This window comes from Phyllostomus discolor, chromosome 4 (genome assembly GCF_004126475.2).
Source record: "Phyllostomus discolor isolate MPI-MPIP mPhyDis1 chromosome 4, mPhyDis1.pri.v3, whole genome shotgun sequence".
Classification (NCBI taxonomy): domain Eukaryota; kingdom Metazoa; phylum Chordata; class Mammalia; order Chiroptera; family Phyllostomidae; genus Phyllostomus; species Phyllostomus discolor.
In genome coordinates this window covers 130,867,038-130,879,705 of record NC_040906.2, presented here as the reverse complement: position 1 = coordinate 130,879,705, position 12,668 = coordinate 130,867,038, and the positions used below count along the sequence as shown (strand labels likewise).

The 12,668-nt window shown below is 36.3% G+C and overlaps 1 protein-coding gene across 8 annotated transcripts in view; it reads right to left on the bottom strand.

Moving 5' to 3' along the window:
• PHF3 (PHD finger protein 3) overlaps window positions 1-12,668 on the bottom strand; it is a 76,038-nt gene that overhangs the window by 3,944 nt on the left and 59,426 nt on the right. For all 8 annotated transcript variants that reach the window (XM_036024303.1, XM_028509040.2, XM_036024307.1 and 5 more), the window contains 4 exons: window positions 7,624-7,819; window positions 6,924-7,071; window positions 2,849-2,938; window positions 364-559 (listed from right to left, as the gene is read on the bottom strand). In XM_036024303.1, the coding sequence (XP_035880196.1) occupies window positions 364-559; window positions 2,849-2,938; window positions 6,924-7,071; window positions 7,624-7,819 (630 nt within the window). The remainder of the gene's footprint in view (window positions 1-363; window positions 560-2,848; window positions 2,939-6,923; window positions 7,072-7,623; window positions 7,820-12,668) is intronic.

Here is a 12,668-nt window from a genome sequence, read left to right as displayed (position 1 = left end):
AAAACATTAAAAATCTCAACAAAGAATTGTTTTTAAAGCAGCAGGGCAAAGGAGAGAAAAGGGCAAAGGGGAGAAAAAACTGGGACAACTGTAATAGCACAATCAATAAAATATACTTTGAAAACTTTTTAAAAACATATCTTTGGGTGAGGATTTAAAAACCAAAACACATACACATGTAAAAAGGGGGTGGAGGAGTAAATTTCCATATCTAGCTTAATGGGTGCCTTTCCGTTAGGTCAGCTCTAGAGTCCTGGACACCCCCCCCCCCCGCCCCCCCGCCAAAAGCACAGTCTTTTCACTGTGCTCCCACCTCCCACTTTGTTTTATTCACACGGTTATGTTACTAAAACGTGTACCTACCAGGACCATCAAAAGGCACAAGAGGGTGTGGTATTTTGTCCATGGCACCCAAAGGAATAAGGTACATATCTTTAACCTGCTTCATGTTGTTAGCCGCTACTCCATAGCGCTTTCTGCTACTGAAGTACGCAAACAGCAAAGTGTAAGAAATTTGATCTTCTTCAGTTACAGGTGTGAAGCGAACCACACAAATTTCCTATTCAAAAAAATAAATCAGTGTTCAAAATAGTAACTTATACAATAACTTGGTTTTAAATACCATTCCTCAACTAGTAATATTCTATTGAATTTTATAATAATGGTTATCAAGTAACATGTTTTACCAACTTAAATGCAGATACTACTAAAAAGAAACAACTCTTTGGAAAAGATCTTTGCTGACCCATTAAGGGATTTACCTGAAGGTGTCTCGTAAGAAACAGTCCCAAGGTAATTAATGTGTTCAAGGTGACATACTTTTCAGCAGCAGAGAATATATTTAAACACAAGTTTTTTGACATCTGTATTATACCTTTATTTCCAACATTACAACCTCCAGAGAAGGTTGCCTGTGTTCTCATCATACTGCAACTTAATAACATCTACCACAACCACCCTTTCCACGCATCTACTGAAAACCCAATCTTCAGGGACTGAATTTAGGAATATAGGAGCTGGGTGAAAAGACCTCAAATATAGATAGGCCATATATTCTGTAGCCATTTGGCTCACTCAGGAACTAATTTGCTTGCTTCTGTGTTCTTGGCTTTGTTTCAGAGAAATAAGAGAGTCCCAATTTGGTATTCATTTGGTAGTGTTAAAAAAAAAGGATGTTATCTCATGAATGTATCCTTGTCAAAATGGGGAGAGGCAGATCTGCTGCAAAGCTTAAACTGATGCAAGATCCTATAGAAAACATGTGAATGAGCTCAACTATATATGGCTCTACTTCTTATTAAAGGTCTATCATCTAGAGTCTAGACTGTCCTCTTTCAGAAGTAACGACTATTACAATGTTTCAGTCAGTGCAAGATGAAAGCATAATATAAAGTGTTTGGCCGTTAAATATGGATAGATCAAGAGTCATTCCTAAAATGTCTAAGAGTAATAATACCACCCAATACTTGCCCATGACTTCTGCTATCATGAAAAAGTGACAGAAAAAAGATGTAGTTAACTTTTTTAGTGATTCAGAGTTCACATGTATTCTATCAGTTTAAATTCTAAAATCTACATTGGAAAAAATATTCTTTTCAGCTTAAAATTATCCATTTTGGATTACTTCTAATCTTACTATAGGATTCTTATTTTAAGAAAGATAAAAAAATTAATGTTTGCTTATTCAAGATTTATTAAATGTGTATAACATGCTCGGAGTTATCCTTGAAGGGAGAAATAATTTCTTCTAATAATTACTTTTTCCTGTGTAGTAGTGTTCTAGGACTTAAAGAAATAATAGAAAATAGAAAAGAAGGAATATTGTTGTCATACAGGTTAGCAATTATCTCCCAGGGTCCATTCCCCTCTCTCTCTCCTATTACAAAGAGAAGTCCTTAATTTTAGCTGGGCACACAGTGATCCAATACATTATATTTTCAGATTACATTTCCCAGCCTTCTTAGCAACTATATATGGCTATGTGACTAAATCTTACAAATGGAAGATAGAGGAATTGAAAATAACAACTGCAATTTCTAGCCCTGGCTGCTGTGGCTCAGTAGGTAGGAACACCGCTCCATAGGTATATGGAGGTTCAATATACCTGGTAAAGGTTGGAGATTGAATTCTCGGTCAGGGCACATACCTAGGTTGTGGTTCAATCCCAGGTCAGGGCACATATAGGAGGCAACAAATCAATGTTTCTCTTTCTCTCAAATCAATAAACATATTTTTAAAAAATAACTGCAATTGCTAGGTCTTGCTTTTAAAATAACTGGACAGGCATTCTTCATTTTTTTCCACTTGATGCTGGTAAGTCAGCTCTGACTATGTTTGACTGAAAAAAACAACACTCTTAAAACCAATAAAATAACAAGACAAACGAGGCTGGTCCCTGTATGATTTGTAGAACCAGAGCTGCTGAACCACTGAATGAATGAATGATTTCCCTAACATAATAAAAAATAAAACATCATATTTTTTGAGCCATTGCATTTTAGGGCTTCCCTGTTACAGCAGCTTAGTCTATATCCTAATTTAAACAAATGTCCATAATCAAAGCAAGACAAAAATTCCACGATGAGTCTCAATATTTACTCTAAAACATTTCTTTCAAAACACTGAAGAAGTCACTGAGAAGGCATACCAGGAGGAAAAAAGAAATCCGCAAAAGGAACAATAGGCTGTTTTGAGCTCTAGCAAATGGCTTCAGTTCAGTTTTGCCAGATATATTAGTTAGATACAGAATTTATTTGGTTCCCTCCTCAGAAGACCTTGCATAAGAATTCTTAGTGTTTTATATTTCAAATATTCTGTCAAACTGGTATAATTAAAAAGTTTTCCTTACCTTGGTTCCTGATGCTTTAATTTTTTCCACATAATCCCAAACAGTCTGAGGTGATATCCTACCACCTACTTGAATACTATCTGGTAAATCCTGTGGTAAAAAAAAAAATGAAGGTGATCAATGTATACAAATCATTATAGGGTCTTCTGACCAAGAGGGAGGCGTAGGTAGATATACTCTGCCTCCTTGCACAACCAAAAGAAGGACAACAATTTTGAAAACAAAAAATAACCAGAACTGCCAGAAAATCAAATTGTATAGAAGAGTCCAACAACAAAGGAGATAAAGAAGAAACATTCATCCCGCCTGGTTGAAGGGGCGTAGAGGAATTAGGGAGAGGCCGCGGCTGGAGGACCAGGGCAGGTAAGGTGGTAGGTGGTGCGTGGTGGGTGGCAGACCAAGCAGTCCCATATTTGCATGCAGATAAACCCAGAGGAACAACTGGGGCATGAGACAGACTGTGCAACCCAGGGTTCCACCACAGGAAAATAAAGCCTCAAAATCCCTGCCTGTAAAAACATGTGGGGGTTGCAGCAACAGGAGAAACTCCTGGTCTCACAGGAGTTCATTGGAGAGATCCACAGGGTCCTAAAACCTACACAAAACCACCCACCCGGAATCAGCACCAGAAGTGCCCAATTTGCTTGTGGGTAGCAGAAGTAAATGAAAGCCTGCCAAGAGCCAATCAAGAGCACTGTTTCTTCTCTGACCCCTTCCCCACAGATGACGCCACAAAACAGCGATGTGGGTTGCCCACCCCTGGCAAATACCAAAGGCTCCACCCCTGACTACGTAACAGGCACACGGAGACAAAACAGTATGGCCCAAGTGAAAGAACTGACCAAAGTTCCAAAAACAGAACTAAGCGATGAGGAGAGAACCAACCTATTAGATGCAGAGTTCAAAACAGTGCCAATCAGGATGCTTACAGAAATGTCTAAGTATGGTTGCAAAATAGAGGAATAAGTAAAGGCTATACAAAGTGAAATAAAGGAAAATATACAGGGAGCCAACAGTGATGGGAAGGAAACTGGGACCCAAATCAACAATTTGGAGAAGGAAGAAATAAGCTTAACCAGAACAGAATGAAGAAACAAGAATTCAAAAAAATGAGAAGAGGCCTAGAAATCTCCAGGACAGCTTTAAACATTCCAACATCCAAATCACAGAGGTGCCAGAGGAAGAAAAGCAAGAAATTGAAAACTTATTAGAAAACATAATGAAGGAGAACTTCCCTAGTCTGGCAAAGGAAATAGACTTCTGGGAAGTCCAAGAAGCTCAGAGAGTCCCAAAGAAGTTGGACCCAAGGAGGAACACACCAAGGCACATCATAATTCCATCACCCAAGATTAAAGATAAGGGGAGAATCTTAAAAGCAGCAAGACAAAAGGAGACAGTTACCTACAAAGGAGTTCCCAAAAGGCTATCAGCTGATTTCTCAAAAGAAACCTTACAGGCAGAAAAGGCTGGAAAAAAGTATTCCAAGACATGAAAGGCAAGGACCTACATCCAAGATTAATTACTCTATCCAGCAAAGCTAATATTTAGAATGAAAGGATAGATAAAGTGCTTCCCAGATAAGGTCAAGTTAAAGGAGTTCATCATCACCAAGCCCTCATTATATGAAATGTTACAGGGACTTATCTAAGAAAAAGATGATCAAAAATATGAACAGTAAAATGAAAACAAACTCACAACTTTCAACTGAACCTAAAACACAAAAACGAAAACAAACTAAGTAAACAACTAGAACAGGAACAGAATGGAAATCACATGGAGGGTTATCAATGGGGAGGGGGCAGAATGGGGGAAAGGGTTCAGGGAATAACAAACATAAATGGTAGGTACAAAATAGACGGGGGAAGTTAAGAATAATAAGGAAAATGGAGAAGCCAAAGAACATATATATGACCCATGGACATAAACTACAGTGGGAGAATGCTGGTGGGAAGGAGGGGTGAAGGGCAGAGGAAAATAAAGGGGAGAAAAAATGGGACAACTGTAATACATAATCAATAAAATATATTTCTAAAAAAGATCATTATAGCCCTGGCTGGTGTGACTCAGTGGATTGAGGTCTAGCCTGCAAACCAAAGGGTTGCTGGTTCAATTCCCAGTCAGGGCACACGCCTGGGTTGCAGGCCAGGTCCCCCAGTGGGGAGCATGCAAGAGGCAACCACACACTGATGTTTCTCTCCCTCTCTCTCTCTCCCTTCCCTGCAGTCTAAAAATAAATAAATAATCTTAAAAAAAAATCATTATAATACATTTCATACAAATTTGGGTCTATGATTAATATGAAATGTTACTGAAAAGTAAAATAAAAGATTATGAAATGCATCATCAGAAACCGTAAGAATGCAGAGACAGCAATTAGGCTTTACTTCAAATGTCAATTCCAAATGACTATGTGGATGCCCCAAAACAGTTAAGAAACAAAATCAGGTCATGTTCATTATCAGCAGGAAAGACAGGCACAGGTAAGAGAAGTAGTTGCAGGCATACCACATTGACAATCCAGGAAAAATGCTGCAGATTTCAGAATATCAGAGGAGACCATTTTTCCCCTCCCACAACCATGGTTGGTGGTGGACAGGAGTATGCCTTACATGATTAATAGCTGTTTTGGAAGTTAAGTTGGACTATAGGGTACATTTTGCACAGAAAAGATTATTGTGGTAATATAAGGTTCATTTTTTTTAAGGTACAATTTCTCTGAAAAATGATTACAAATAAAATCAAGTGCAATTAAGGATATTTAAAACTTAAATCACTATAATTCTGTCTTCCATTTTATCTCAGTTATTCATTTCTTTACATAGTTTATTTGAGGTTGTGGTCCCAACCAAAAAAATATATATAGAAAGCAGAAGTAGCGATCTGGAAAGCAATCACACAGAAACGGGTTTAGAAAGAATAGTTTTGTTTAAAATCAAAGAGGTCCCATAGTTTAGGACTTAATCTGCTATTTAAAAGAAGAGTGATGTTCACCATGGACTAACCAAAAACCAAGTTTCTAAATATATTTATTTAAAACGAAGAGCATCATGAGTCTATTTAATTCTTCTCTTATAAAACTGACATTTCTAAAATGTTATCTGTCAAGCAAACAATTTGTAAAAGTAGTAATTAGATTGTTTATTAATAAAAAAAAAACAACTGCTAAAACAAACTGGTCAATATCAGATAAGCAACTTTATACTTAAACTAATTTCAGTCTAACACCAGGAAAAGTAAAATTTATGTTAGTCTTAAAAAAACAACTATACACACAATTTATTATGATTTAGGCTTTCTAAAATACTGAAAATCTTTTTTTAAACTTTCGCCTTTATCATCAGTGGACTGAGAATAAAAGCAAAAGGTTAATGTTAGATAGGAACACAATCTCAACATAAATACAGCACACAAGTACTGACATATTTTCCTTTTGCATAAACAGTGAAAAATGCAACCTTTCAGCGTTCAGACAACATCATACTTTCTCATCTATAGTTCAAAAAGTGTCATACTTTCTCACTTACCATAATACTACAATACTACAGCTGTTTATTTTCCATAAACAGTTCCTGCCTATTACCTCAGACATAAAACCAACCAAGGACACTACTACAACAACTATGGTCACTGGTCTCATGAAAGTGTCAACTAGTGTAAAATTTCAACTATAGTCTGAATCTTGTTCACAGAAATAGGCAGGTAAGGATTGTAGTCATGAAGCTAAGAAAACAAGCAGAAGGGAAATTAGAAGACTTGTTAAAAATAAAAAATCTTCCTGAAAGTTGTAATATTTAAACAAAAACTGTATTTAAACAAAAACTTAGATATATCTAATGTGGTTTTAACACTTTCAGAGCAGTTTTCTGTAGTTCTAAAATCCTATTCGGGAACTCGTAATTCCGCAAATTGAATGGTTTAAGTATCCTTGTCAATAAATATTTTTATTTTAAATTAAAATAAAATATCATTGTGACTATTTAATATTTTTATTATTTTATTATCTTGTTTCCTTACCTACTGCTTTCAAAAATGTGTATGTCAAGAAAGGCAGAAAAGGGCGAAAAAGTTCAGTTACCTCCGTCAGGTACTCGGCGGAACCAGAGACTGGGTAGGCTTTGGTAACAAATTTTGCCACAGAAGGCATGTTGATAAAACCTTTCCAGATGAAATTCAATCGAGCTAGGAACGTAGACTCAACTTCAACAGTTCCAGGCATCTCTGGACTAAAAAATGACATTAAGAAGTTTTCAGCCTAAAGATATGCTCATGAATAAATGCATTTTCTAGCTAGTCATCAATTACTTCTATCTTACCATGGTCAAGAAGGCCAAAATATGTAAAGGCTATTGATTAAAGAGTTTATATTTTCACTTTATAAAAATATACCAGTATTTATATAGTCGTGCTTTACATGACTATAAAAGGCATGTAATTCAAAGGATGCCTCTGAATGGCATCCTTCATGGTTGGCTTAGTTCGACTCATGTCCAGAAGTGAAAATGATTTTTCTTTAATGACCCTTCTCCTGACTTTTGGGATGAACATAATTAAAGGGAGTTTTATAGTCAAGTTCCCACACATTCAAATTTCTAAATTAACTCTCCCAGTCTTGTTCTTTTATCTCAATTAGTTTACAGCACAGGGATGTAAAATTACTTTCTCAAAAGAAAGATACCCATAGAAATGTCACTTTTCTGTTTTTGAAAACCTCAAAGTATAAGCTGGCAAATATTTATAATGACTACTACAGAAATTATGACCAAGAGAAAAATTACCGTGGAGCAGGAGAGAATGTTGACTTTGGAGACTCTTGTTTTTCTTCCTCAAAAAATTCAGAAGCCAAAATATTTGAGGTTGAAGACAATGCATCTGCTATACTTTCTGCTTCATTGTCTGAATGTTTACGAGATACTCCAACAACAACTTTCACCTTTTTTGGAGAAAGATCATCTACAGGTGGTGCCATTCGCCCTGAAGCCAGAACACACTAAAATAAGCTATATGGGTAAAATGAAATTTCTGTAACTTTGTTCACTTTCACTTCTAAAGTTATTCAACTTCCCTGATTGAAATGTTGTATAACCAACCGTACATTTCCTGGAGTAATGTTTAAGCATCATCATTTCTCATACCAACTTACATTATACCTCTCTGATTGATGTGAAAAATTAGGAAAACAGGATGTTAAGCTGCCCAGACAAGCCAAAATGGAAATACAATAAAAACCTAAAACAGGTTTCTTGATTCCCTAGCAAATTTTTAAAAACTAACCCTAATTCCAACAGTCATAAGAACTTAAAGAACTGTGTTAAAAAACTGTATCCTACTTGGTGTTACATATAGCAGTTCATGACATATAGGCATACTGCAATGCTACTTAGTTACTAAACATTAAAAAACCCAGTAAAGTTTAGAAAGTGACATTGATTTTATGCAATTGCATCAAGAAAGCTCACTAAAACATTCTGAAGAGTCAAGCCTGATAGAATTTAACCAATATTTGTGTGTGTTACCATTAAATTTACCAAACTATTTCCATGAAAATGATTAAAACTAATAGAAATAAATAAGAGTAATTTTTAAGACTTTTCTCAAATAAAACTAAATGGGTATACTTAAAAATACTATTACACCATGGATAGCTTTCTTTTGGGATAACAATGTCTGCCCTTTAAGTCCTTACCACTGTACCAACTGCAAAATATGTGAATACACTTAAATTTTGAGATATGATTTTTATTATAGAAAAATTACATAACTTTTAATGTATTTCATCTAATCTCTAGTACAATGATGAAGAGCGGCATATCAACTACTGCATACTACAACTACTGCATATAAAAGCTGAGGGCCACATCTCTAGTTTTAAAAATCTTATAATCCTCTACCTTTACTAGTTAACTGAATATAAATGTAAACTCTTCCTTAACACATCACCATTTCTTAGGCCCTAACTCCAGTCAGCCTCCAACATCTGTCATTACTAACTTAATTATCTCAAAGCTTCTACTTATTTCTACTTCCAATGCTACCACTCTAATTAAAATCTCTTCTCCCACTAGACTATGTAAACACCTATCCTCCCTCTCTTCTCTACTGACTTCTTCCACTGTAATCTCTACACAAATTCAGCAGTATCTTCATAAAATTCTAATCTTATTAAGTCAATGACCTGCTAAAAATCCTTCAGTCACTATCCACTGCTGTTGAACAAAAAGACCAAAATCTGGAGATCCAAGATGGCAGAGGAGTAAGTGGAAGCTACACTAATCTGGAATTACAACTAAATTGTGTAGAGAAATCATCTGTAAAAACTAATGGAACAATAGCTGGAGAGAAGCCTTATAATTGCAGACAGATGGAAGAAACCTCTTCACCACAATGTGACTGGTAGGGAGTGTGAAGGAGATGCAAGAGGACTGGCTGGGCTGCCACAGGCAGCAGCTGAAGTGCCAGAGGGAAATTCAGTGGCCGGAGTAAGGTCCCCCTGAGAAGTATGGGGGTCTAAACCCAAAGCCAGGCTCTCTAGCCTACAGCACCAGAGCCAGGAAAGGAACCCAGAAAACATCCAGCTGTGAAAAGCAGCAAGGCTTCTCTCTGCCAACAAGAGATAGCTGGAGTCACAAAGAGCCTTTTAAAGGCCAATGAAGATAATTTAGTTTGCAGCCACTTACCCTGGGCTCCAGCAAACTGGGAGCAGAGTGGAGTAGAGACAATAGAGGAAGGTCTGGGGAGAGAACTGGGGGAGCAGCCATCAGGATCCCAGTGCTGAGTCATCCCCCATACTACAAGAGCCATCTTACTCAGGCAGGCCACACCCTACGAGTGGCATCAGCCTGAGGGGAAGCAATAGCCCTGCCCCTAGGAGTTATTCTGCCCCAATCTGTGGTGCTTAAGCCTGGACTGCTAAGTGCAGAGTGACCAGATAACAATGGAAGGAGACAGCCACAGACTGTGGGTCACTGGTAGTCCCAAACAGGCTGCCTAGGACCAGACTAGGACACCATCTGACAAAACCAGGGGCAGATCTAGAAATAGAAACTGGTGAGATGAAGTCCACCATGTTCTTCTTCATAATTTATGTTATTTTCTCCCCTGCATAGTTTTTAAACATTGATTTCTTATCTTTCAAGTTTGTGCATATTAAGTCACTAGTTTTTACATTATAGTTTATTTCAAATTTTATATTTTGCTCCTTCATTCTCTTACTCCATTTTTCCTTTCCTCTTTTTATTTTCATTTTAAATTTTATTTTCTCTTGCTACAAATTGTTTCCATTCTATACTCTACTATTTCTGCCCCCTCCAGCCTCTCAAAACCATTTTTCTTGTCATTAGTCACCTCATATTCTTTTTCTCATTCTTAAAATACTCTTATTCTCTCTACAACTTTACCAATTTTTGCTCATTTGTTGCATTTTTTCAATTTTATTTCTGTATCTTCACTATTTTTGTACTTCAAACCTCAAATGTTACCATTCTCCTCTATTCCATTTTGCCTTCCTCCTGCCCTTTCTTTTTTTCGTTTTAAATTTTCCCTCTTAGCCTGGTTTTCATTTCTCACTTTTAGTATTCCTTCTCTTTCTATCATCTCAAAATCACTTCTCTTTCCTCTAGACATCTCTTGAGATTGATTTCTTTCTTTTTTCCCCTCTTATTCCCCTCCCATCTATATTACTCTTTGCTAATTGTTGTTGATGTTGCTCTGGATCTTTTTCTCCATTTGGTTCCTATTTCTTTTTTCTTCTCTACCATTTTGCAAAAAATTTTTTTAAATTTCTGTTTAAAATGAGTATTATATGCTTCCCTTCTCTTACTCCATTCCACCTTCTTCCCTCCCTTTTTCATTTACAAGATAAATTTTCATTCTCTCTTTCTCATGTCCTTATTCCCTACTCTTATTACTCCTCCCTCTACTCTCTCAAAAATAATTTTTCTTTCAGTTAGTCCTCTCATATTCCTTTTTCCTTTCTTGTAATAGTTTAATCTCTTAATACCTTCATCACTGTATTTTACCATGTATAATGCACACTTTTTGGCCCAAATTATAGGGGAAAAATAAGAATGCACATTATACATGAGTAGTCCTAATTCTGTATCTATATAAATGTTTTTAGTTCTTTTATTTCTACTTATGCATTAAAAGTATAACTCTAGAAAGCAATAATGATATCCCTATGCAAAGTAATACCCAGGAAAATGATAATCAGTTTTGTTTCTAAATATAAATAAATACATAATTGAATTGAAAAACTAAAATGAAAGAATTTTTCCCTGAAAGTTTAGAACCAAAATATGGGTGCACATTATATGCACAGCAAAATATGGTAATACTGGCTCATTTGCTGTTAATATTGTGATGGCTTGTGGGGGTTAATTTTGCAAGTGTGGGTTTGTTTCCTGGGCTGTTTGGTTTTGTTCTAGCAGCACCTATACAACAGCATACAAGATGTAGTGGGCGGAGTGATTCTCAGTCAGCCAGCCAGAGGGAAGGACCCACCAAAGAACAACCTAAAACCAAAACCCAATTACAACCAGAGAGCCCACATAAATGACATAAAAGGCAGCCCAAGAGCATCAAGGAGACTGCATCACTGAATGCCACAGATTTCCTATCACAGAAATCACACCATGAAGACAGGGAGTCAAAGCAGATCAGAAGCGGAAATAAACAAAAAGACTCACCTTAAATGGGGAGACAAAGAAATATCCCCTAATTGGAAAGAAAGGAGGACATCTCTAGAAAGAGTGATAAGTGAAACTGGGGCACACAAACCATCAGACATTGAGTTCAAAATAATGCTTATAAGGATGCTCAATGAACTTGGTGAGAACTACAAAGAACTCCAGGGAAGCTATAAGAAACGTACTGCAAAACTACACCAGCATGAAAAAGGACACAAAAACTATCAATAAGGGTCACAAAGAAACGAAGAATACAGTATCTAAAATAAAGAACACAGTAGAAGGAATTAAAAGCAGGCTAGATTAAGTAAGCTAAAGATATTTTATTCAATAAATGGTGTTGGGAAAACTGGACAGACGCATGCAGAAAAATAAAACTAGACCACCTTCATACACCACCCACAAGAATAAGTTCAAAATGGATTAAAGACTTAAATGTCACACCCAAAACCATAATAGTTCTAGAAGAAAACGTAAGCATAAAAATCTGAGACATTGCTTGTAGATATATTTTCCAGGCAACAAAAATAAAAGAAAAAAAATAAATAAATGGAACTACATTGAACTAAAAGTTTTGCACAGCAAAGGAAAACATCATTAAAAAAAAAAAGACAACCCATAGAATGGAAGAATTTATTTGCCAATACATATGGTAAGGTGTTAATACCCAAAATTTATAAAGAACTTACGAAACTCAACATAAAAAAAAACAAATAATCCAATTAAAAATGGGCAAAGGACCTGAATAGAACTTTTCCAGAAAGAACATACAGATGACCAATGCATGTATGAAAAGATGCTCAATGTTACTAATCATCAGAGAAATGTATATTAAAACCACAATGAGCTGGTTTGGCTCAGTAGATTGAATGCTGCCCTTCAAGTCAAAGAGTCACTGGATCAATTCCCAGTCAGGGTATATGCCTGGGTTGTGGGCCAGGTCCCCGGATGGGTTGTGTGTGAGGCAACTGATCCATATATCTCTTGCACATTGATTTTTTTCACTCCTTCTCTTTCTCCTCCTCTCCCCTCTAAAAGTAAATAAATAAAATCTTAAAGAAAAAAAGAATTGAAAAAAAATAACCACAATGAGATACCATCTTACAAGTGTCAGAATGGCTATCATCGATAAATCA